Source organism: Protobothrops mucrosquamatus, unplaced genomic scaffold (assembly GCF_001527695.2).
Source record: "Protobothrops mucrosquamatus isolate PMUCROS unplaced genomic scaffold, P.Mucros_1.0 scaffold2906, whole genome shotgun sequence".
Lineage (NCBI taxonomy): Eukaryota > Metazoa > Chordata > Lepidosauria > Squamata > Viperidae > Protobothrops > Protobothrops mucrosquamatus.
In genome coordinates, this window is record NW_015388932.1 from 54,336 (window position 1) to 79,579 (window position 25,244).

General features: G+C 44.8%; 1 protein-coding gene across 1 annotated transcript in view; it reads right to left on the reverse strand.

Annotated features, from left to right (window-relative positions):
• Positions 1–2,947: 2,947 nt before the first annotated feature.
• Positions 2,948–25,244, reverse strand: part of LOC107296625 (integrin alpha-L) — a gene marked incomplete at its 5' end in the record, with an annotated part of 28,087 nt that continues 5,790 nt past the window's right edge. The window contains 13 exons of the mRNA XM_015825971.1: positions 2,948–3,185; positions 4,435–4,542; positions 5,325–5,420; positions 6,674–6,778; positions 9,557–9,625; positions 12,266–12,379; positions 13,178–13,253; positions 14,607–14,693; positions 16,971–17,050; positions 19,701–19,805; positions 21,015–21,019; positions 21,969–22,105; positions 23,911–23,984. Coding sequence (XP_015681457.1) covers positions 3,000–3,185; positions 4,435–4,542; positions 5,325–5,420; positions 6,674–6,778; positions 9,557–9,625; positions 12,266–12,379; positions 13,178–13,253; positions 14,607–14,693; positions 16,971–17,050; positions 19,701–19,805; positions 21,015–21,019; positions 21,969–22,105; positions 23,911–23,984 — 1,242 coding nt within the window. The remainder of the gene's footprint in view (positions 3,186–4,434; positions 4,543–5,324; positions 5,421–6,673; positions 6,779–9,556; positions 9,626–12,265; positions 12,380–13,177; positions 13,254–14,606; positions 14,694–16,970; positions 17,051–19,700; positions 19,806–21,014; positions 21,020–21,968; positions 22,106–23,910; positions 23,985–25,244) is intronic.

Here is a 25,244-nt window from a genome sequence, read left to right on the forward strand (position 1 = left end):
TGGCATAGAGTAGAAGAGAGTAGAAGGCCTACAGTGCTCAAAATAGCTCAAACCAGCAAGTCATCAAAAGTCATTGTGGACAAACAGCAGAGCCCTACCTAGATGCAAAGCGGTCACGTCCTTCTGCAACAAATATTTGTCGTATTTGTTGTATTTATATTTGTAGGATATTCTGTGGCGTCTGCTCTCCACGTGAACATGTCCCTCACTCCAGTCCCTGCATGCCTGTGCTACAGAGCGCTGTGTGGTGGCTGCCTTATGGTCAAGCTATACGATCCGGCTCCCTGTAACATTCCAAGCCTTGTGCCGTTTGCTGATCAAAATAATTCCAAAGGGTGATTTTATGCGGTCTGTTTTTAAACAGTACTCTACCTAAGTACATGGTGTATTATACTTCCCAATCCAGCCCAAGTTTTGTTAAAAAAAAAAAAAAGTTTCACAACACTTCCGAGGTAAGACATCTTTTTTTTATAAATAAGTGGGTGCCTTTCCTTACAGTGGCAATTCTTGCTGGATTCGACGAGTTGATTTGGGAGAAATCTTCCTTCAACTCAGTCTATAAGCTTTGGAGTTATTGACTTAGGAGGTTGGGATTCGGGGATGGGGCAAAAAAGATAATATGGTTGTTTTATTTTCACAGTTGTTACTTAGGAACCCAGCAGAATGTGGGGACACTGTAAGACTCCAGTATTTAACTAGAACAGCTTTTGAAAACTTCCGTTGCATGCTCTGAATCTCTCCCGACTGTAGTTATTTTTGTAACGTTCTAATCCTCTTTTCTGTGTCTCCTTCTGCTGAACTAATAAATGCTCTTTTTGATTCTACTCAAGCACCCTGCATTCTTTTAAATTGAGCCAGGATTATTACTCAACATACTTTGAATCAGTTTCAAGATGCTTGCATATAATTTGCATATATACTGATGCTTAACCTTGGTTTTTTTTCCCCTCCCCCAAAGAAGCAGCACAACAAACCTATTTTCAGAGTTAGGGAATTTCATTAGTGATTTGTGATATATGGAGATTCTGGATATGTGTATTTTTTTTTTGTTCTGGAAAATTGATTTCACTTATTAAAGTAAAAATTATCTAAAACAGCCATTTATTTTGGCCACCATCTGTGAAAATGTTCAGTACCGTAATTTTACCTTTTCACATTACGGTTAAAGACTTTCTGAAAAAGTTACATTATGGCAAATACATTACTAAAATGTATATTTAACAAGGCCCCTATTGTAATATGGCGAGGAAAGAGAAATTTAACCAAATTTCCCAAAATACTTAAGCACAGACTAAAAATAAGTGCAAAAGTGATCAATGAAAAATTCAGACAATCCCAGAGTTTGAAAGTCATGTAAGTTTGATGCCACACACACTGCCTATTTTTTGTTTTAAGTTGTATCCTAGCTTACAGATTCTGTTCTGCTCCAAATTTTCTGATGACAGAATACTTTATTATTTCCAAGGGCTTAGCCAGCAACAGATTGTCATTTGTTACCCTTCATGTTTTTTTGTTTCGATGTTTGGGGGTGGATTTTCCCATCCCTTATTACGTTCCCATCCCATAGTAAACATGGGAAGAAATATAAATCAAATCAAGAGTATTTAGAGACATCCTACAGGGCCAAAATGGTGCTTAAGATGGTGAAGCTCTTGACCAGGGTCCAAGCCATTCTGTTTTCTCTCCTCCCACTCTTGAGGGTTTTAGACTCCGGTAAGAAAGCTGAAGTGGTAAGCTGGTGATTGGCTCTATGGAGTAGAGAGTTGGTCTCTGACAGAAGGCCACCTGAAGGGACTAGAAGCATTTGAAATGTGGATCTACAGGCGGCTGTTAACGTATAAGCTGGGATGACAGGATCAGAAATGAGGTGATAAGCCGCCTGGGAAAGCCAAGGGAAATCATCCAAACAATTAAAAAACGAAAATTAGAATATTTCGGACGTGATGCAACACCCAGAAAAATACGGCATACTCTATTTAATCCTCCAGGGAAAGATTGAAGGCAAACGAGGTCCAGGCAGAAGAAGAACATCGTGACTTCAAAATCTAAGGGACTGGTTTGGACAAAACTCAGCAGCACTTTTTTGTGCGGCTGCTGATAAAAACAGGATCGCCAACATGATTGCCAACGTCCGATAACGGATATGGCACAAGAAGAAGAAGAAGAAGAAGAATCTCCAAGGGGAATTAATGTGGTGGAAAGTAGTCTGGATTCCCAGGAGGGAGGGGCCACATTCCAGAGGACCAAGAGACGACAAAGTTTAGATAGTTTGATTGGGAGGACGAGGCTCAAGGCAACTCCTCCTTAAAAGTTCTCAGAGTATATCTTTATTGATGCTAGTAGTTTGCTTTAGTTTGGCAAGATTTCTGTCCATAGGTGAGGAACAATAAAGGAAACTGCTTTGGAGTAACTCAGCGCATCTTTCTTGGTTTGGGAGCCTGACATTGATTTATCTAACGGTCTGTAGGTAGTTACTGTCCAGAATTTCAGAAAATTTCTTTCATCCCTTGCCAAGTGGGGGAAGGTAGGATTGGCCCAATTCCTCTTTTAAGCCTTACCCATTTCTTAACGTGCAACCGATAAGAGGAACAAAGGCCAAAATCCAGAATCCAAAACGCTGCTATTCTCTAGAAAAGAATCTTAAAACAGGCAGGCACACAAAACAGCTGATTTGTCTCAGATCAAGGGACTAGCGGAGAACACAAGACAAACACATTGGTCTGCCTGCATCTTGTTCTGGTCATCTCATCGTGCGTATCTGTCACCTGCTCCTGCAAACACGTATTACGGCTCTTTTTCTAAAACGGTCAGTAGAAGCACTTGAAATAAATGCCGTGATAGCTTCTTTTTTTTTCTTTTTTAAAAGGGAAAAGGAAGTCTTCATTACCAGCACCGCAAAAGTTTCCTGTGTTTTTTTTTTCCTTTTTTTTTTTTTTTTGCACACTGAGCATTTACAACAAATAGCCTGGCTGCAGTCTCTGGAGAGGGACATGATTTGATCATTGGCTCTCGTTTTCATTACTCAATGGTTCCGTAAGGAGTTTGCTTTCATTCTCATTCTCGGTTGCTGTCTTAGAACCGTCCTCCTTTGCCCCCTCCTCTAAATTGTCCGCTGCTTGTAAGCCATTCTCGTTTTCTCCTTGAAGTTCTATCTTCTGTTTATAATTTCGTTTGAAGAACCCACACTGCAAGGCAAAGTAAGAAAAACCATTAGAAGCAGAAGTTAGACAAGGAGACTCAGCCTCAGCCTAAAGATGTTGAATGGGTAAGGAGAGCCAGTTTGATCTAGTGCAGTGGTGGCGAACCGATGGCACGGGTGCCAGAGGCGGCACTCGGAGCCCTCTCTGTGGGCACACGTGCCGTTGCCCCAGCCTCGCCTCCGTCCGCGACCCCTCCTCACCAGCAACACCCCTGGAGAAGAGTCACCCCTGAGCGTGGCCCATGCGGAGCAGCGCAGCCAAGGACATGGCAGCCAGGCAGCGTAGACAAGACTGCCCTCACACCCCAACGCACACAGTTGATGCTGCGGGACGTGGGTAGAGGGTGAGGCCGCCATGGTGCTGCTGGGCTACCTGGACAATCTGTGGCGGGCCCTGGAGGCGGTGAGTGGCCCAGCGGGCAGGCAGGGTGGGGCGGGGGTGGAGCAGGGGCGGGGCCAGTTTTTGGGTACTCGGTCTCTAAAAGGTTCGCCATCACTGATCTAGTGGTTAAGGCACCAGGCTAGAAAGCAGGAGATTGTGAGTTCTAGTTCTGCCTTAGCCAGGAAAGCCAACTGGGTGACTTTGGGCCAGTCCCTTTCTCTTAGTCCAAGTCACCTCACGGAGTTATTGGGCACGGGAACTAGAAAGTGTATTGAATACATTCGCCACCTTGAATTATTTATAAAAATAATAGAAGTGGGATACAAATAAATAGATAAAAGCATGTCTTGCCTTCCAGCTATCTTCCATTTTTACAGCCTCAATTTTTAATACTGGATGAACATTTAAATATAGTTCATAGTTAAGTAAGTAAAATGGTAGAGCAGCTAGATCAGATTTGAATCTGAACAATCTTAAGAATTTAAGAATTCCAATCATTCTTTCTTGGAGCTGTGAAACAATTTGCCATGCCAGAGCTATCAACAATAATTAGTAACAATTGGGAAATTATCTCTCTCAGTGGTACAATCCACATTTTGCAAACAAAAGATCCTAGGCTTAATTTCTGACATCTCAAAATAATGTTCAGAAATAATCCTAGCTGAAACTGTAGCCTGACAATATACTTCGGACATTATAAAGCAGTATTGGATGAATTGGATAATTTTTGGATGTTAGCAATGCTAGTTTGAAATATTACTGATCAAATCTTTTTTTAATCCAACTGATCAGGAAGAACTCAACTCTCAGTTCCTCAAAATCGCTCTAGATTTTTGAAATAAAGTAATCTTACCTTGTAAAGTCCTACAATGCAGAGAATAAGCAAGAACAAGCCTCCAATGACACTGCCTATTATAATTAGGAGATAATTCATTGTGATTATCACCTCTACTTCTGTGACCTGTAGGGCATATAAAAGAAAGGGAGGCACAACATCACTATCATATCTTTACAGCCTGGGACACCCTTTAAATAAACATTTAAGATTGGCATATGGCCATCTTTTCTCCATCAAATGTTTATTAAGTAGTTGCTTTAAATAATAATAACAGCTAGCAGAGCAAGTTTCTTATCCTCCCTCCTGTTCAGCTGAAGATTTTGATAATGCAAACTTTTATTACCTCATAACATTTTCCCTTCCGTTCTCCTCCTTAATTTATTATTACTTTGCCTTTCAATCCACTCAAAGTGGCTAACACTCTTGAAAAAGCAATTAAAATCCCCCAAAACACCAATTCCGGAAGTGTGCTAAACATATTTTGTAATAATGTCTTGATAAGGAGATTTGGAGGATCTTGACTATTTATCCAATTGTTTGTGTTTTGGGTTGGTTCTAACAAAACCTACTTGCAAATTAGATTTTGGATTGTATTTGAAGGGATGATATGGCTTATTTAATACAGGAGGTAAAATTAGTATATTGCATCAAAGCTGTTCTAAAGATCATGGGACTTAGGGTTTGTAGCTGGTTTGATCCGTTGACCATATTGTAGTAAAGAAAAATGTTCAATAAATTTAAAAGTGTTCTGCAATCTTTCTGTGAATGGTTCTAAGAAACTCCAGCCTAAATAAAATAGATGGATTGATTGAAGGAACATTATAGTAAAAGAGATAACAATACCATAAGAATATAGAAAATTCTTAGAGAAGGAGGGAAAGAAATAACTTCAGTCACAAACCCACCTGAACCTGGGCAAATTCATGACCATAGAAATTTTTATATCTTCCGGTATCAAATTCAACCCACAAGGCTGTGCAAAGCTTGGTTTGAAGAGAGTTCTAACAAGATAAAAGGATAATGAAGTTTACATTGCGTCAGGCAGCATAAATCATATGATGAATAGGCCAGTTTTTTTTAAAGACAAGTCATTTGCTTTCAAACACGTGTGGGTGCAAGAACTAAATTCAAACTCTTTTGTCAGATTAAGTAGCCTGCCCAATAATGTCTGCATCTGCTTAAGGTTTTTAATTATAAACGTTGCAGGTGGAAAGCCATGTTAGTTTATGATGTCCCCAAAATGGACGCTGGTGGCACCTCTTAAGTAAAAACTGCTAATCATAAGACGTGCGATTTTATTATGAAGTAACTACAGTCACTTCATCGAATGCAATAATAGGTGGAGAGGGGAAAACAAGGTTATGTGAGACGTATTACAAGTACTGTGTGAATGGACAATTCTAAGATCACAATTATAATTGTGATCTTCAGAGAAAGCTAGAAAACTTTTAATGTGTATAACCATTTGATGTTCAGCAATTTATCACTCAGTTGTGCTGGCGAATGTATTCCTATAGCAGTGGTGGCGAACCTATGGCACGGGTGCCAGAGGGGGCACCCAGAGCCCTCTCTGTGGGCATGCGCGCCGTCGACCCAATCCTAGACCTTCAGCTGGATTTTATAAAATCTTTTCGTTTTAGGCCTCTGCCGCCGTGTACAAAAAAAAAAGGTTCAATCAATCAGTCAATTTCAACTTCTCATGGGGAAAAAAAGATCTTGCAAAGTTGGAATTGATTGATTGAACTTTTTAGTCCCACCCAGTCTGCCATTACCACCGCAGCCACGCCCACCCAATGGGCCACACTCAGTCAATGGGCCACACCCACCCGGCCCCCGACGATGCATAAGTGGGTTTTGGGTTGCAGTTTGGGCACTCGGTCTCTAAAAGGTTCGCCATCACTGTCCTATAGCATGCTAAGCTAAACCCAAAAAATCATAACATGATGTAGTAGCAGGTTATTTTAAAATCTGGGTAATATGTATGACACCAAGATAACTAGATTAGACATTTGCTCCGATCGCAGACTCTTTCCTAATACTTCATCTCAGTTTATTGTAGGTCTGTAGTTTTTTTTCCCCTTTGCAAGCTTAATGAATGAATGTCCCTGCCTACTTATTCAGATATTGAATAAATTGGAACTAACATTTATTAGATTGGGGGGGATAAATTTTCCCATTCTCCAGGTTTCAGATTTAAGAGGAATAGGAAATTTCCCCTTATAAATAGAAATCATTGTTATTGATCTGTTTTTACCTTTGTATTGTTTTGGGTAGACATCATCCCAGTAATATGGATCATAGATGAATTTATCTGTCCAAGATCACATTTGTAGATAAGATATTCATCAGTTGCACAATGCTAGAAAGAAAACAGTACAGTTAAAGATATGTTCCAGCTGCACTTAACCATCTTTTTAAGGAATTGTTAGATTTCTTAAAATGACTGTTTATTTTGATTAAATTAATATTCCCATACATAGTAGGCCTCCTGATTTACTGCCTTGTAAATAATAATGCTGGCAAAGAAGAAATGATGGAAGACATTTTTAGATCATAGCCCTGTCCCAGGCTGGTAAGAAGAAATTGTTTCTTACTATTTCTTCAAAAGATAAGTCAGAAAATAGAGTGTTACTTCTTTCATTAAGACGGGAATAATTATTTGGAGAGCCAGTTGTTTTAATGATCAAGCAATTCCATGATGAATCACACCATTTATTTAAAATGTTTAAGAAACTGGACATGCCCCCAAATGATCTACACAAATAAAAATAAAAAGGTAACTTATGGATGACATAATTCCAGAAAGATTTCAGTATGTTTCAATCTATGCATGTGTTCCTAGCATAGAATGCCCAGTTCATTCAAAAAAATCTACTTGGATGGAAGACACTGAGGTGGTTTAGCTAAATTNAAAAGGAAAAAAGTGATGAAGTACAGGTAGTCCTCGACTTACAACAGTTCGCTTAGTGACTGTTCGAAGTTACAATGGCACTGAAAAAAGTGCCCCCCAAGCCACAGCCGAGCAAGACACCTGCCTGCCCACCTGGCGGCACTCTTCCTCCTGTCCGAGGTTTTCATTGTTGTGAGCATTTCTGTTGAGGATTGGCAGCGGGGGTGGGGTGGGTGGGGGTGTTTGGTTTTTATTCCCCCCGTCTGCTGGGTGGTTGCAGCAGGTTTGGGTCACTTCACATGACCCAGGGACACTGTGACCGTCATAAATATGAATCAGTTGCCAAGCATCTGAATGTAAATCACAAGACCCTGGAGATGCTGCAACATTCCAGCTGATCGGTGCTTCTTCTGGGCTCAGCAGAAGTGCCAGGATCAGCGCTGAGCTCCAGCTGGAGCCTGGTGCTGATCCTGGCGCTTCCGCTGAGCCCTGACAGCCCTGCAGCTCCAGCCATCTCTTACTCAGGCTTGTGCGGTGCTGCTACTGGTTCAGTTCATTCCCCTCCCCTGCTACCACTTTTCTAGGATGCTCGCGTACCACCTGCCAGGTGCCAATGTACCACAGGTGGTACCCGTACCACTGGTTGAAAAGCCTTGACCTGGATGACTGAGAATTTCCATAGACATTTTACCCCAAAATACTTTTTCTGCCTTACTGTCCCTAACCCGGTGTCTAACTCCCAGATTCCTATGAAGACTCTTAATTCCTACGAAGTGGATTTCCTTTGTTTCTTCAAAGTTCTGCTTGAGGCTCACCTCTTCCATCAAGCCTTTTTAGGCTATTCTAAATTTACCTAAGCATCAGCACACAAGAGTTATCAGTTCCTTCCTGAGAATCTAGGACAGTGGTGGCGAACCTATGGCACGGGTGCCAGAGGCGGCACTCAGAGCCCTCTCTGTGGGCACGCGTGCCGTCGCCCCAGTCCTAGGCCTTCAGCTGGGTTTTATAAAATCTTTTCACTTTAGGCCTCCGCCGCCATGTGCAAAAAAAAAGGTTCAAACAGTCAATTTCAACTTCTCGCGGGGAAAAAAAATGATCTTGCAAAGTTGAAATTGATTGACTTGAACTTTTTAGTCCCACCCAGTCTGCTGTTACCACCGCAGCCACGCCCACCCAATTGGCCACACCCAGCCAATGGGCCACACCCACCCAGCACTTGACGATGCATAAGTGGGTTTTGGGTTGCAGTTTGGGCACTCAGTCTCTAAAAGGTTCGCCATCACTGCTCTGGGACCAGGTATAAAACAATGGTTGGGAGATATGTGAAAATTGTACTTAGATTCCCCAGGTGCCTCTGAATATAAGCTTGGTCCAGGAGAGGTTTTAATCCCAAAACAATGCTAGTAGTCTTTTTCATATGCACACATCTAATCCACTCCTGACTGTTCTCCATCTCAGCATAATTTGGAGCAGACATGTCAAACACAAGGCCCCGGGGCCAGATGCGGCCCGCAAAGTGGTTTCATGTGGCCTGCGAAGCCATCCTGAAAACAGTGAGGGAACGGCCCCCTCTGCCTTGGCCCTGGTCCAGGCCAGCTAGGAACCAATGTACAATTTTGTGGTGGCCATCTATGCTGAAACACATTCAGTCTTAGCTCCATAAGCCCCCTCCCCGCATGGCCTGAGAGGAACAGTGAGGCTCCTCCAGTGGACCATGCCTTGGCACTTGCCCCAGTCCCACTCCCTTCTGCCAGAGACCCTCAGATCTGTCCCACTCCTGCCCAGGCCCCCACAGGCACCCTTGACGCGAATGATGTAGAGCTGGCCGCACCCACCCAGTAGGCCGCACCCACTCCGTCCACACCCACCCAGTAGGCTGCACCCACCCTGGCCGCCCCCCCCACCCCCCCAAGGGCAACCGCAATGCTGATGCAGCTCTCAATGAAATTGAGTTTGACACCCCTGGTTTGGAGGGACAGATTCTGTCTTTGAGTTATTGTTGTTAAAGAAACGGGTTTGGCAATCAATAAAGCCCAATCTACCCTCTGCTAATTCCTAATTTACTGGAATCAAGGCTTGTGAAATAAGTACTTGTTTTTCTTTGGTTTATCTCTGCTTCTTTTTCTCTTTCGTCTCCCATCTGTTGTTTATATAACACGAACCACCCAATGCACGAGCCTGCACGTGTACAGCAGCATATTTTTAATTACTTAATAATGTTGCGTCAGATTTAGAAATATAAGCTACCTGAATTAACTTGGGATAGTTCTTCACAGTTGTGTTCGTTTTATCAGGCTGGCAAATCACATTAGGATCCTAAAAAAAAACAAAAAAAACCCTATTCCGTATTATTGTCATGCAAAACTTATATATAGTCCACCAATCTTTGAACCGCTAGAAAAGTATGCCAGCATAAATTGTGCATCTTCTTTTTTCCCTGCAATAGTGAGACTGGTGAGTTATTTATTCTATGTACAGGAGAATCATACATATTGCATTTTAAGTAAATTAAATAATGCATTATCTTTTAAGAATATAGAATTTTGGTCATATGAGCTTGGTTATATGTAAGAAAGGCTATTGGTGAGAGAATGGTAATGAATTTGAGCCAGTGTTTTTCAACCTTGACCGCTTGAAGGTGGGTGGACTTCAACTCCCAGAATTCTGGGAATTTAAGTCCATACATCTTCAAGTGACCAAGGTTGAGAAACAATAATTTTAACAACAACAACAACAACAATAATAATAAAAGTTGGAAGGGACCTTGGAGGTCATCGAGTCCAACCCCCTGCTCAGGCAGGAAACCCTACACCATTTCGGACAAATGGCTGTCCAGTCTCTTCTTAAAAACTTCCAGTGTTGGAGCATTCACCGCTTCTGGGGGCAGGTTGTTCCACTGGTTAATTGTTCTAACTGTCAGGAAGTTTCTCCTTAGTTCTAGGTTGCTTCTCTCTTTGGTTAGTTTCCATCCATTGCTTCTTGTCCTGCCTTCAGGCGCTTTGGAGAATAGCTTGACTCCCTCTTCTTTGTGGCAACCCCTGAGATATTGGAACACTGCTATCATGTCCCCCCTCGTCCTTCTCTTCGTTAAACTAGACATACCCAATTCCAGCAGCCTTTCCTTATATGTTTTAGCCTCCAGTCTCCTAATCATCTTTGTTGCTCTTCTCTGTACTCTTTCTGGAGTCTCAACATCTTTTTTACATCGTGGTGACCAAAACTGGATGCAGTATTCCAAGTGTGGCCTTACCAAGGCATTGTAAAGTGGTATTAATACTTCACGAGATCTTGATTCTATCCCTCTGTTAATGCAGCCTAGCACTGTGTTGGCTTTTTTGGCAGCTGCAGCACACTGCTGGCTCATATTTAAGTGATTGTCCACTAGGACTCCGAGATCCCTCTCACAGTTACTACTATTGAGCAAGGCACCCCCTACATAAAAGATTTCCTTGGCAGGCATCTGTTGATATTATATTAGTAACTGAAGACTAGACATGATCTTTAAAGAGGGAGTCAAGCTATTTTCCAAAGCACCTGAAGGCAAGACAAGAAGCAAAGGATGGAAACTAATCAAGGAGAGAAGCAACCTAGAACTAAGGAGAAACTTCCTGACAGTTAGAACAATTAACCAGTGGAACAACCTGCCTCCAGAAGCGGTGAATGCTCCAACACTGGAAGTTTTTAAGAAGAAACTGGACAGCCATTTGTCCGAAATGGTATAGGGTTACCTGCCTGAGCAGGGGGTTGGACCTGATGACCTCCAAGGTCCCTTCCAACATTATTATTATTATTATTATTATTATTATTATTATTATTATTATTATTATTATTATTATTATTATTATTATTATTATTATTATTATTATTATTATTATTATTATTATTATTATTATTATTATTATTATAGGATGTAAAACACTGGCATCTCTGAGGGAGGGGTAAACAGGGCCAGATGAATAAAAGCAGCATTGTGGCATCACAAAGCACAAGTCCTACCCTTTTTTAAAACACACATTGTAACATCAAATGGAAGTGGGCAGAGCTTGTGCTGTGACACCACAACTGTTATTTTTTTTTCCAGTCTACCTAAAGCAGCAAGGAGCTTCAGATGCTGCTGGCCTCAAAAACTTTAACTCATTGTGGACTTCCTAGACAGCATGCCTTTAGAGAATTGCGGAAAGATTTTTTAAAAGGTTGGAAAACTACACGGTGAAACTTCAAGGGTTTTTTTTCTCTACATTAATCCACCCCAAAAATGTTTTTCAAGAGTATTTTAAATACAGCAAAAACAAAATACAGTAGCCTCAGATTATTTGTCATGATTTCCAATTAGACATATGATATTAATTAAGTGCATAATTAGATCGGAACATAGGATGAGAATGGAAGTTATACAGGAACCATTTTAGTGATCTGAAAAGGAGGGCTCAAAATATTGACTTACTTGTGTAATACAAGGAGACAAAGTAAACTGTAAACTTTTTTAATATAGAAAAGTATACCTGGTTCATGTCAAACACGCTGTGTTACCTATTCTGCCTTTGTAAACTTATTTTGTTCTCCTATAATCCCTAACACACCTGTATTTTGGAAAAGAGGACATTAACACTCTTTACCTTAGAGTAGACAAAATCATTTAAAGATAAGGATATCCCAGGGAAGATTCATAGTATTCTTTTAAAAAATTAAATGTGTCTGGTAATTGTAAAGTGTGTGTCTGTGTGAAAACCTGGAAGATGTGGGTATGACATTGCAATCCAAGCCCCACCTCTTGTATAGGTGCAACCATAGGCTTGGATCACAGGGCTGCACCTGCCAAATTGCAAGTTTTGATCTCACCTCCAGTAGATCCTTTTAATGGAACCAACCAGCTTGTCTAAAATAGAGCCTCGGGAGTTTATATTTGAGCACAGAATAACAGTTCACATGAGTTTCCATTAAGTAAAGCTGACGTACCTCAGTTAGGACTTTATCAATCTTCCATATCAATCCAGCAGGAACTTTAGTTGGCACTTTGACATACACCGATACTTTAGGCGGTGGAAACACCCCCAGGACCCAGTTAGTTACCTGGAAGTGAAGGAAGGGGAAGGGCAAAGTAGCAACAACAGTGCATTGAAAACTCTACAAAAAATACCATTTGCCTGCAAGCAAGAACTGATGGGACCACAAAATAGACAAAGTAAGAGCAAATGAAGAAGCCAAAGTGCCCTGGAACTTGAGAATTCAAACAGACAAGCACTGCCACACCACACTTAACCACTGTCATTAAGAAAGACAAAAAGGTCTTGATAGTGGACATTACAATACCTGGAGACAGCAGAAGAGAAGAGAAAGAAGTAGAGAAAATCATCACATACAAAAGACCTGCAAATAGAAGTAGAACAACTGTGGCAAAAGAAAGCAAAGATAGTATCAATAGTAATAGACGTCTTGAGTGCAGTCCCAAAACATCTGGAGCATCACCATCGTCACTGACAACATTACCATTGGTCAATTGCAAAAGGCAGCTTTGCTTGAAACAGCTTACATCCTGCGACAAGACCTTTAACACCACCAAAGAACAACATCTGCCTATACCCCAAGTGCTTGGGAAAGATTTGATAGATGGACAAAAATACCAAACCCAATCTCAACATCTGGCTGACTGTGCGACCAACCGTTATATGGTTGGTAATGTTTAATGTTGTAAGCCACACGGAGTCACCTGTGTGTGACTTGGGCAGCCATATAAATTCCTTTAATAAATAAAAACACATTAAAAATAAGCCTTTGGGCCACATTCTCCCAAGTCCGCTGGATTCTAAGCACCATGAAGGACATTGCAGAGTTCTTATTTTGAGGTAAATCCTGCAAGTGCTGACTCACTTGGTAGGAGTGTGTCATGTTCTTGTTTTCTTGCTGCTTAGAACTGAAGTCAATGTATTGGCTAGATGTCTCTAACCTGCAAGAGACAAAAGCAGGAATGGATAAGCAAAGAAGGAAACCCACCCCAAAGTGGAATTTATGCCACAGCATAATTATTACAGGGGTGTTGAACTCAATTTCATTGAGGGCCGCATCAGCATTGCGGTTGCCCTGGGGGGGGCGGGTGGGTGTGACCAGGGTGGGTACGGCCTACTGGGTGGGTGTAGATGAAGTGGATGTGACCTACTGGGTAGGCATGGCCAGCTCTACATCGTTCGCGTCAAGGGGGCCTGTGGGGGCCTGGGCAGGAGTGGGACAGATCTGAGAGTCTCTGGCAGAAGGGAGTGGGACCGGGGCAAGTGCCAAGGCATGATCCATTGGCGGAGCCCCACTGTTCCTCTCAGGCCATGCGGGGGAGGGGCTTATGGAGCTAAGACTGAATGCGTTTCAGCATAGATGGCCACCACAAAATGTACATTGGCTCCCAGCCGGCCTGGGCCAGGGCCAAGGCAGTGGGGGCCGTTCCTTCACTGTTTCCAGGATGGCTTTGCGGGCCACATGAAACCACTTCGTGGACCGCCCCCGCCCCCCGGGCCTTGTGTTTGACATGTCTGTCTTATTATTACTAGAACCCTTCTCCTGCTTGAGCAGGGCACTGGACTAGAAGACCTCCAAGGTGCCTTCCAGCTCTATTCTATTCTAAATTCTAAGAACAGTCCACAATACAAGCTGAAAAGGGAAAAATAACACTGCAGTATTTGCAGACTGTTTAAAGCGAGAGACATTATGCAGCCATTCAGTCTTTTTAACTGGTTCTCTTTGTGGAAAGAAAGAAGACAAGTGGTGGGGGGAAAAAGAGAGGGCTGCAACTCAAAGTTTTCAAGGTGTGGACTTAATATTCTATGACACCCCCCCCATAGCAAACCATACAATAAAAACCTCATTTAGAAGCCCAATCTTGGGACCAACCAAAGTAACTCTAGAGCAGGGGTGTCAAATTGCCGGTCGGTGGGCCGGATGCATCATAGCAAAACCACACCCACCCCATTGCCGGCAATGGCAAAAAAAGTTGCGATACATCACGTGACATTGCGAGTTTGACACCCCTGCTCTAGAGTATATTCTGCATTTGTGATGGTGCCATAATAAGCGGCTATTGAAAGCCAAGGAAATGTCATATCTTCTGGGAAATGAGAGTGGGAGATTTTGCAGGAATTTCAAACACAGGTATTTGTAAAGTTACCTGATCAGCGCGTGATTGATTCACAAGCACTAGCTTGTTCTGGATGTTAGATTCATTCTGCTTAATTATGGAATTATACTACAGTGGCATACAGCTCTGCTATCATTTCCAGGAGAAAAATGGAAGAAAGGGCAACCAGAGTCTTACCCCTTAACAATGATGTTGATGGGGTACATTACAGGGATGCTACGATGAGCTTTGTTGTTTGGAAGAGTTTCATTGTCCTCATTCTCACTGTAAGAGAGTAATGCAAGATTACACAATACAATCTTAGAACTGCTTATTCCAGAGATGATCCAGACTTCTGCATCCATAAGCAACAAGAACAATCTACCCCTATGCCTGAAGAGAAAAGTTTTTGATCTGTGTGTGCCACCCGCTCTAACATATGCCGGCGAAACATGGACACTAACCCTCACAATCGATACAAAAGCTACGAATGGCGCAAAGAGCCATGGAAAGATACATGCTCGGCATTGCAAGACAAGACAGAAAGACCCACACATGGATTAGAGAACAAACAACAGTATAGGACAATGGTGGTGAACCTATGGCACGCGTGCCAGAGGCGGCACTCAGAGCCCTCTCTGAGGGCACCTGCGCCGTTGCCCCAGCCCTGCCTCCCCCCGTGGCCCCCTCCTCACCAGCAGCCCCCCTGGAGGAGAGTCGCCCCCGAGCGCTGCCTGCACGGAGCAGCACAGCCAAAGACATGGCAGCTGGGCAGTGGGGACAAGACTCCGCCATCGTGCCCTGTCGCGCGCAGTTGATGCTGCGGGCTGCGGGGGGGAGGGGGGGCTGCCGTGGGCTGTGGAGGTGGTTGGTGGCCCTGTGGGNGGCAGAGCAGGGTGGGCAGGGGGTGGAGTGGGGGGCGGGGCAGGGGCGGATTTAGGGCATTCGGTCTCTAAAAGGTTCTCCATCACTGGTATAGGATAACATCAAGAGAATAAAAGAATTAAAATGGAAATGGGCTGGTCACATAGCAAGAAGAAATGATGGCAGGTGGATCAAGGCAGCCACAGAATGGATCCCACTTCATAAAAAGCGTGCACGAAAGAAACCTAGAACAAGATGGATCAACGACATCAGTAATTATTGCGGGCCCAACAGGCAAAAGAAAGGTCAAGACCGTATTGGTTGGAAACATGCAGAAGAGGCCTTCATCCCGCAGTGGATAGAGAAAAGGCTAGAATGAAAGCAACAAGTACATTTTGTTATAGCCGACATGCAGATAATCCTTCTCCAGCATCTGAAGCAGGCAGTCCTTGCTTAACAACCATTTGAAGTTATAAGAGACCCCCCCCCCCCAAAAAAGATATTTATAACCCAGTTCCAGAGTTCTGAGAGCTACACAGCTAGTTGCAGCATTCTGCAGTCACGGGACCACGATTTTCCACCCTTTTTGGCAGGTTTCCAAAGAAAAACGCTCATGAATAGACTTTTGTAATGACCGAGGTGTTCACTTAACGACTACCATGCTCAACTAATGACAGGTACAAAAAAAGTAAAATTGGATACGGTCACGTGGGTGTCTTGAGTGTATGACCATCATGACTTACGATGGAAATTTGGTGCTCCATTATGGTCATAAGTTGAGGACTATCTGTACTACATTGTAGTAAATAAATACTAAATTAGCATTAAATTATAATAAATAGAAGCTATACGCGGATGGCTGCTATCACGGTTTTCTCTGCCGCTGCAAACTAATCTTTTTTTTTCAATCCACTTTCCTCTTTTCTTTAAGATCTTCACAGTTTCGGATCCACCCAATTTTACCATGTGCACCCTGCCATTTCTCCATGATTTTCCTTTCCAAAACTTCATTAATTTTCCATCTTTCCTCTCCCTTCTCATCCTGAGTGGAAGACTTAAGATTAGGACAGCTCATTTTACCTTCTAGGTAGCACCTAACACAGTGATGGTGAACCTTTTGGAGACCGAGTGCCCAAACTGCAACCCAAAACCCGCTTATTTATCACCGGGTGCCAGGTGGGCGTGGCCCACTGGGTGGGTGTGGCTATGTTGGACATGTCTGTTTGGGTGGGTGTGCCCAAGGTGGGCATGATCACCTCAATGTTGCTCGTGGGGAGGGTCGCCTGTGGGAGCCGGGCAGGGTTGGGGGAGATCCAGGGGGTCTCTGGCAGGTGGGGCGGTGGGCAGGAGGCTCATCCTGCGGGGTTAGACGAGGCAGGACGGGGGTGCCATTGTCACAGGGCAAGGTGAGATGGGCCGGGGCGGCTGCTGCCTGACACCATCAGCCCCTGGACACAGAGGCCAGCGAGCGCATGGGTGCTGGGATGCATCTGGCCATGTGGGACCTCAGCGAGTTAGCAGGCGGCTGGTTGAAGAGGGATGGTTGCCATCTCCGGGGCATGGCGCGTGTGCCCACAGAGAGGGCTCTGAGTGCCGCCTCTGGCACGCGTGCCATAGGTTCGCCACCACTGACCTAACATAATAAAGCTGCAAGAGATAAAACACAATGGTTCAGTAAAATAAGTAATTGAAGTTTACCTGGTGACGTACACCACCATCTCCAAGTTGTCTTTCCAGGCAACGTTGTCGAGCACACCAAACTGAAGCTGGATCACAGTCTAAGAGGGAGCAGGTCAACACTGAGATAGTCTGCCAAGCATTTTACTGTCTTTTTCATTCTATGTCTCTGGCCTTTGACACATCAGATCAAGCCCTTTCACTCCCATTAATCTCACTAAACAATAGAAGATGCATATCCTTACATTCAGAATTATAATATATTATATATATAAATATATATGTGCATGTGTGTACACACATACATACACAAATATATATATGTATGTATATGTATATATGTGTGTGTGTGTATATACATATATATATGTGTGTGTGTATGTGTGTGTGTATGTATATGTATATGTGTGTGTATATATGTATATGTATATGTGTCTTATCTGTTGGGTAACTCTTTGTCAGCCACAAAATTTTGAATATGTATAATGTATACGTATATGTATATGTATGTGTATATGACATTTTCTGCCTTTTGCACCTGATCCTCTAAATTCCACAGCCAAGATGCTTAAATTGTCTCTAGAGTCATGGGAGGCGGGGTGTTTCACTCAACAATGCCAAACCTAAATGTGATTGGGATGTTGTTGTTTGACACCATGTTGGGCCAATCACCACTGATGTGGTTTGTAAGTTCCTGTTTCTAATTTAGCATAATATATGAGCCAGCCATTGTGGATGATTCAGGAAACCATGGCTAAAGCAAATGGTGGCTTATTGTAAAGTGTGAAGTAGCCCATAATTTCTTTCAGGATACCGGTTTTGCTATAGGTCTCATCTTTCAGCAGCTTCTGCTTCCAAAAAATGGGTAAAGTCACAATCTCTAGTTTAAGAATATGCTATTAGACAAAAAAATATATAACTGCAAGAGGGTCAGCTGCTCCATACTGTGTGATGTAAGATGACCAACTGATTTGCAAATTGTAACTCATCCCTAGGAGTACTATATATATATCATCAGGGCTTTTTTCTCATAGAACGCCCAGAACGGAGTTCCGGCACCTTTTTTGGATGGAACCTTGTAGGGTAGGCAAGGCGGGTTGTACGATATGTATGAGTTCCGGCATCTTTTTTTTTTTTTTTAGAAAAAAAGCACTGTATATCATAAAGGTAAAAAAGGATATTTGCAGTGTTATCTTCATTTTAGATGTCAAAAGAGTCTCTCTCTCTCTCTCTCTCTCTCTCTCTCTCTCTCTCTCTCTCTCTCTCTCCCCTCTCTCTTTCTCTTTCTTTCTCTTTCCTCTCCTCCTCTCTTTCTTTCCCTCTTTCCTCTCCCTCTCTCTCTCCTCTCCCTCTTTCTCTCTCTTCTCTCTCTTTCTCTCTATCTCTCTTTCCTCTCCCTCTCTTTCCTCTCCCCCTCTTTCTCTCTCTCCCTCTCCTCTCCCTCTCTCTCTTTCCTCCCTCTCTCTCTCTCTCTCTCTCTCTCTCTCTCTCTCTCTCTCTCTCTCTTTCACTCCCTCTCTCTCTTTCTGCCCTTGGTCTGCCAGTCCTCTTCCCCCACACTTTCTCTCTCTCTCTCTCTCTCTCTCCCCTCTCCCTCCCTCTCTTTCCTCTCTCTCTCTCTCTTTCTCTCCCCCCCTCTCCCTCCCTCTCTCCGATCTTCTGCTCACCTGGCAAGCTGGCTTCAAGCTGTTCTCTAACAAGCTCAGGGGTAGGCAACCTCGGCTCTTTTATGACTCATGGACTTCAACTCCCAGAATTCCTGAGTCAGCATAGCTGGGCTAGCTAGCTCTCTCTTGCCCTTCCTGCTTCCTGCAGAGATGCAGCCAAGGCAGGAGCCCTGCCCAGTAAGCTTGTCAGCTCATTGAACAGGGTGAGGCCACTCTCTTTTTTTTACACACACACACACAGAGAGAGAGAGAGAAAGAAAGAGACAGGGGGAGAGAGAGAGAGAGAGAAGGGGGAGAGAGAGAGAGAGAGAAGGGAAGCGCTAGTGCAGTGGTTCTCAACCTTTTTAATGCCGCGACCCCAACCGGTCATAAGTCGAGGACTAAACCGGTCGTAAGTCGAGGACTACCCAACCGGTCGTAAGTCGAGGACTTTCCCTGCCCGGGAGCACCACACATGCGTGGTTCCGCCCCCTGCACCGGCAGAGGCGTAGCTGGCAAGCGGCAGAGACGGAGCAGGCCAACCACCAGCTGGCCCAGCCCAAGGGAGGTAAGGCACCCGCTGGAAAAGGGGGGAAAAAATGGCGGACAAAAAAAATGGCGGACAGCCTTGCTTGGCGACCCCCGGGAAATGGTCGATCGACCCCAAATGGGGTCCCGACCCACAGGTTGAGAACCACTGTGCTAGTGCCTCTCTCTCTCTCTGCAAATGGCAGAGGAGGCTGGGAGCCGCAGGGGAAGGCTCAAAGAGCCGCACACGGCTCCAGAGCCGTAGGTTGCTGACCTGTGGACTAAGCCAATATAATGGTATGTGGGAATGACCTTGCCTTGTTCCTTCAACTATAGTGACTTTTGAGTGAAGTCTATTGCCCAGTCACAGCACAGGATTGGCAAGGTTTGCAAGCAACTATCCATATGTTCTGCAAATCCAGTGTGTCCTGCAATCCCAGGAAATTAGGTGAGCTGATTAAACCATGGCTTAAGTACCAGTAAGCATTTCTTGCCATACAGCCACCATCCTGCATTGAAGATGGTGAAGAGCCACCACTACAAGCTCCCTACCAGCCTCACTAGGGTGATCGTATACCTTCGTGCTATTCCTGAAGATGGGATGACTGACGTTGCAAGCAAGGCCTTGAAAGTCCGGACGATGAATCATTCCATCACAGTTCAGGGTGACGTGAGGATTGGACTAGGAAAAAAGAGAAGGGGTGGTGAGATTTGGTTTAATTGCTGCTATTTTCTCCTTTCCAACTCCGAGACCAGTTATCCTGTGCTGGAACGTGGACCAGCATCACAGGAGCGAGGGGCTCTTTTCCAGGGGGCCAGAGAGTGGCACTTAGAGTGACTGGTAGAAGGTGAAGGAGGGCCCCCCCTTAGCAGTTCACAGAGTGTACTGTATCTTATATTTATGCAGATAGTTACTTTAATCTGGCAAGATTCATGTCAGTCCCAAAGAATCAAGAATGACACATGGAGTTACAGGCAATCCTTGACTTAGGACCACATCTGTGCCCAAAATTTCTGTCGTTAAGCGAGACAGTTGTTAAGTGAGCTTTTCCCTATTTTACCACAATTGTTAAGTGAATCACTGTGGTTGTTAAGTAGTAACACAGTTGTTAAGTGAATCTGGCTTCCCCATTGACTTGGCTTGTTAGAAGGTTGCCAAAGGTGACCTGGGAGTCCTGCCACTGTCATAAACACGAGTCAGTTGCCAAGCGTCTGAGTTTTGATCACATAGCCACCGGGACGCTGTAACAATTGTAAGTGTGAAAAATGGCCAGAAGTCATTTTTTTCAGTGCTGTTGTAACTTCAAACAGTCACTAAACAAACTGTTATAAGTCAAGGACTGCCTATACTTCTGAATAGTTCTTTACTGTTCTCCTACAAACAGAATCTTGCCAGACCAAATCTGTATAACTATAGATCAGTGATGGCGAAACTTTTAGACGAGTGCCCAAAAACTGCCCCTCCCCTCGGCCGCCCCCGCTCCGCCCCTGCCCCCGCTCTGCCCCTGCCCTCCTCCGCCTGTCCACAGGGCCACCTACCACCTCCGCAGCCCACCGCAGATCGCCCAGGCGGCCCTGTAGTGCCATGGCAGCTACGCCCTCCACCCGCACCCCGCAGCATCATCTGCACGCAATGGGACGTGAGAGCAGAGTCTTGTCCCTGCTGCCCAGCTGCCATGTCCTTGGCTATGCTGCTCCGTGCGGGCCGCGCCTGGGGGCGACTCTCCTCCGGGGATCCTGCTGGTGAAGAGGGCCCCACGGGGGGAGGCGGGGCTGCGGCAACGGCGCGCGTGCCCACAGAGAAGGCTCTGCGTGGCGCCTCTGGCACACGTGCCATAGGTTCGCCACCACTGCTATAGATATACTCTATGAATTGCTAGGGAGGATCTGCCTTCACTCTCTTCTTGCTTACCAGATCTTCCCAGCTTTGCTGTCTCTTTGGTCTCTGGGAAAGAGCCCCTCCCTGCTGCAGCTCTGGACTACATTTGTTTGTTTGTTTGTTTGTTTGTTTGTTTATTTATTTATTTATTTATTTATTTATTCACTTATTTATTTATTTATGCTGTCCATCTCACTATCAATCAAGCGACTCTAAGTGGCTTACAACGTCATAAAATTCTCTCTCACTCTCTCTCGGCTCAATCCACCTCACAGGCTAGTGGTTGTGAGGAAACTAGGAGGAGGAGAAAGTTATGTTGGGACCTGGTCGCCGCTTTGAGTTATTTATAAAAACAAACAGAGGCAGGATGCAAATAAACAAATGACAAAAACGACAATTCAAAACAATTAGAATGTTAAACGCATTAAAAGAAAACACTGAGCGCTAAAAGTTAAAACGTTCAAATTCACAACAAGCTGAGTAAAAAGGACCAATATGTAAATGGAGGGCAGGTGGGATCTTTTAATCTACTAACCACCTCCACACTGGGACACCTCCCTCGGGCCTCAAAGCCAGGTTTACAGGCTCTTTCAGAAGGCCAAAAGTGGCGGTGGATCCCACCTCAAGGGACATGATATTCCAGAGGGGGGGAGAAAAGGCTGTTCTCCCTAACCCTGCCGGTTGGAATTCCCTGCTGATGGGGTCCACAGCATGCCCCTTCAGCCAGAGTGGGTGGGGTGGGCCAATCCCACTGGGGTGAGACCATTCCTCAGGACCCATGCCATAAAGAGCTTACACTCGCCACATAGTCTGACCTTTGGGCCATTAGCAACACAAAAGTCCCAAATTTTGTGGCTTTTCCTTTAGCACAATTCTTCAGATGGGTAAAAGGGAGCTGCTGAAATATATGCTATTCCACCCGGGGGGCACCCACTGCGAAGTCCTGCCTTCAAAAAGGTGGCATACACACCGAATATTTGCGAAAAGAAAGGCCTGGCAAATGGGGCACGTAGAGAGTCGTAAAATAGGCATCTTCCCGCTGATTCACCAATTCCAAATTCATTTCTAGCGGATGGTGAGGAGATACAACCAGTTCCTTAGATCTATTGTACAGGAGAAGACGGGGTTAATGCTATTCCGTTCCCAATTTTGATAAATATACAGAAAACAGAATCAAATACAGAATAACAGAGTTGGAAGGGACCTTGGAGATCTTCTAGTCCAGTGGTGGCGAACCTAGGGCACACGTGCCAGAGGCAGCACTCAGAGCCCTCTCTTTGGGCACGCGCGCCATGCCCCAGAGATGGCAACCGTCCCTCTTCAACCAGCCACCTGCTAACTTGCCGAGGTCCCACGTGGCCAGATGCATCCCAGCACGGCTGGTTTCCCTCCCCCTCGTCTCATCCCTCCCGGCCTTGCATGCTCTCCTTTTCCCGGGCACGACCCACTGCATCGCCTCCTCAGCTGTCGGCTGGCCGTCCAGCTCAGAGGTGGCTTCTCTGAACTGCTGGTGGCAGGCTGCGGAGCCCCAGAGTGTACCGGTCGAGGGACTGGCAGGCTGTGGCTGCTGACGGACACTGTCGGCCCCCATGTGCTCACTGGCCTCTGTGTGCGGGGCCCGATGGTGTCAGGCAGCAGCCGTCCTGGCCCCTGCCTTGCCTTGTGACAATGGCACCCCTGCCCTGCCTCACCTTGCCTCGCCTCACCCCGCAGGATGAGCCTCCTGCCCACCGCCCTACCTGCCAGCAACCCCCTGGATCTCCCCCAACCCTGCCCGGCCCCCACAGGTGCAACATTGAGGTGACCACGCCCACCTTGGCCACACCCACCCAGTCTGCCATAACTACCACAGCCATGCCCATCCAGTCGGCCACGCCCACCTGGCACCCGGCGATAAATAAGTGGGTTTTGGGTTGCAGTTTGGGCACTCGGTCTCTAAAAGGTTTGCCACCACTGTTCTAGTCCAACCCCGTGCTCCAGCAGGAGACCTATAGCATTCTGAACAAATGGCTGCCCAATCTCGTCTTATATGGTTTTACCAGTACAATATAAAGCAAAGTACAATACAGTGCAATATAAAGCAAAGAACTTTGTTCTTGATGCTATCCTTCTGTTGATACAGATCTGGCAAACTTGCTAAGTAGCCACAAGAGTGTTTACACAATGCAATTTCACCCTGGACCCTTTAGAACTGCAGAAAATGGGGTAGAAAAGAAGCTAGGGATTTCTGAAAGATCATTTATTCAACTCCAGCAGCCTAAAAACTTGAGGATTCTTCCTTGTAGCCATGTTTGTAACCTGTAGGCTTCACTCAGCTTCATTCAGCTTCACAATACATTTCAACACCTTACAAAACTAAATATAAGGATTATTAGAACAGATAGTCCTCACTTAACAGTCACAACTGAACCCAGAAAGTTTGATCGTAAATCTTTGCGATCCTTAAGTGGATCACCATATGACTTGACATGATTTTATGACCTTTTTTACAACGAGACTCGCTTTAGTCATTAAGCTAATTATCTGGTCAATAAGCAGATCCATGCTCCCAAATGGGTGCTTTTTGTATCAGAAACTGGAAAAAAAAAACCTCCCCGCAAATCACATTCACAGAACCATGGGATTATGCTGCAACCAGTCATAAATAGGAACTGCTCGTCAAATGCCTGACATGAGATCACATGATTGCAAGGGGTGGGTTGTAAGTAACTTTCTGGGATCCATTTTAAGTTTGAACAGTCATTAAGCAGCTGGAGGTTCAGTGAGGACTACCTATATTTAAAACCAGACTACATACATGTGGGTTAGTGTTGCCGAAATGGAAACCCTGCTGTTCCTGAACAGCTTCTGATTTTTCTCATATTTTTGAAAGAAAAGTGACTGATGGTATCAAGGAATTTATACTTACCCTGAAGAATGGAAGGTAATGTTCAGGTCAGCCACACAGACATCATCTGTTCCACAGTTCTTGTCAAAAGGAATCTGTTGTATTGGATAAGATAGGAAATATTTCCATGTGTCCAGTGTAATACCTTACCCTGCTGAAATTTGCCAGATTGAGGCCCACTTCCTGGTTCCTTCCCAGTTGGCTTTAAGCTGGTACATCCCACCTATCCCCATCCTAGGGACATCAGTTGTCCCTGACTGCTGAAATTCAAGTTCACTCAGAACAATGTCATTTCCTGCATTCCCAGTTCTTCCACAAGACACTAAGCACATCTATCTTTGTGGCTAAATCTGTGGGGTCCTTAGTGCTCTCTGAGCTTGGTTGTTATAATAATAATAATAATAATAATAATAATAATAATAATAATAATAATAATAATAATAATAATAATAATAATAATAATAATAATAATAATAATAATAATAATAAAAAAAAATAAAAATAAAAAATAAAAAATAAAAAAATAAATGTAGTCTGGAGCTGCAGCAGGGAGGGGCTCTTTCCCAGAGGCCAATCACAGAGTATATCTATAGCAGTGGTGCAGAGCCCTCTCTGTGGGCACGCGCGCCGTTGCCCCAGCCCCGCCTCCCCCCGTGGGCCCCTCCTCACCAGCAGGACCCCCGGAGGAGAGTCGCCCCCAGGCACGACCCGCACGGAACAGCATAGCCAAGGACATGGCAGCCGGGCAGCAGGGACAAGACTCTGCTCTCATGTCCTGTTGCATGCAGATGATGCTGCAGGGTACGGGCAGAGGGCGTAGCTGCCATGGCACTACAGGGCCACCTGGGCGATCTGCAGTGGGCTATGGAGGCGGTAGGTGGCCCTGTGGGCAGGCAGAGCAGGGGCAGGGGTGGAGCGGGGGCGAGGGGAGGGGCAGTTTTTGGGCACTCGGTGGCTGAGGAATTCTGGGAGCTGAAGTCCACAGGTCTTAAAGTTGTCAAGGTTGCAGACCCTGTTCTAGTGGCTTGCCCTGTCAGTGTCAGTGGGAGTGGTCTCTGTAGTTCCTTAATTGGGTTGTTGTGTGCTGTTAGCTTGTTTGGCAGTTCCTCGATCAGGGTATTGTTTGCGTCTCGATAGTTGGTCTAATGTTAATCTGTTAGCCAAACAAGCTAACAAGTAGACAACAGCCCGATCAAGGAACCACACCAAGACCGTTCCCGTCAACACTGACAGAGCAAGCCACTGGTATGTAAACAGAGAGCAAACCCCACACCCCACTAGCACTGATGATGTTACCTACTTTGGTAATGAAATGTCTGCCAGAAAACAACCAAGCTCAGAGGACACCACAATTC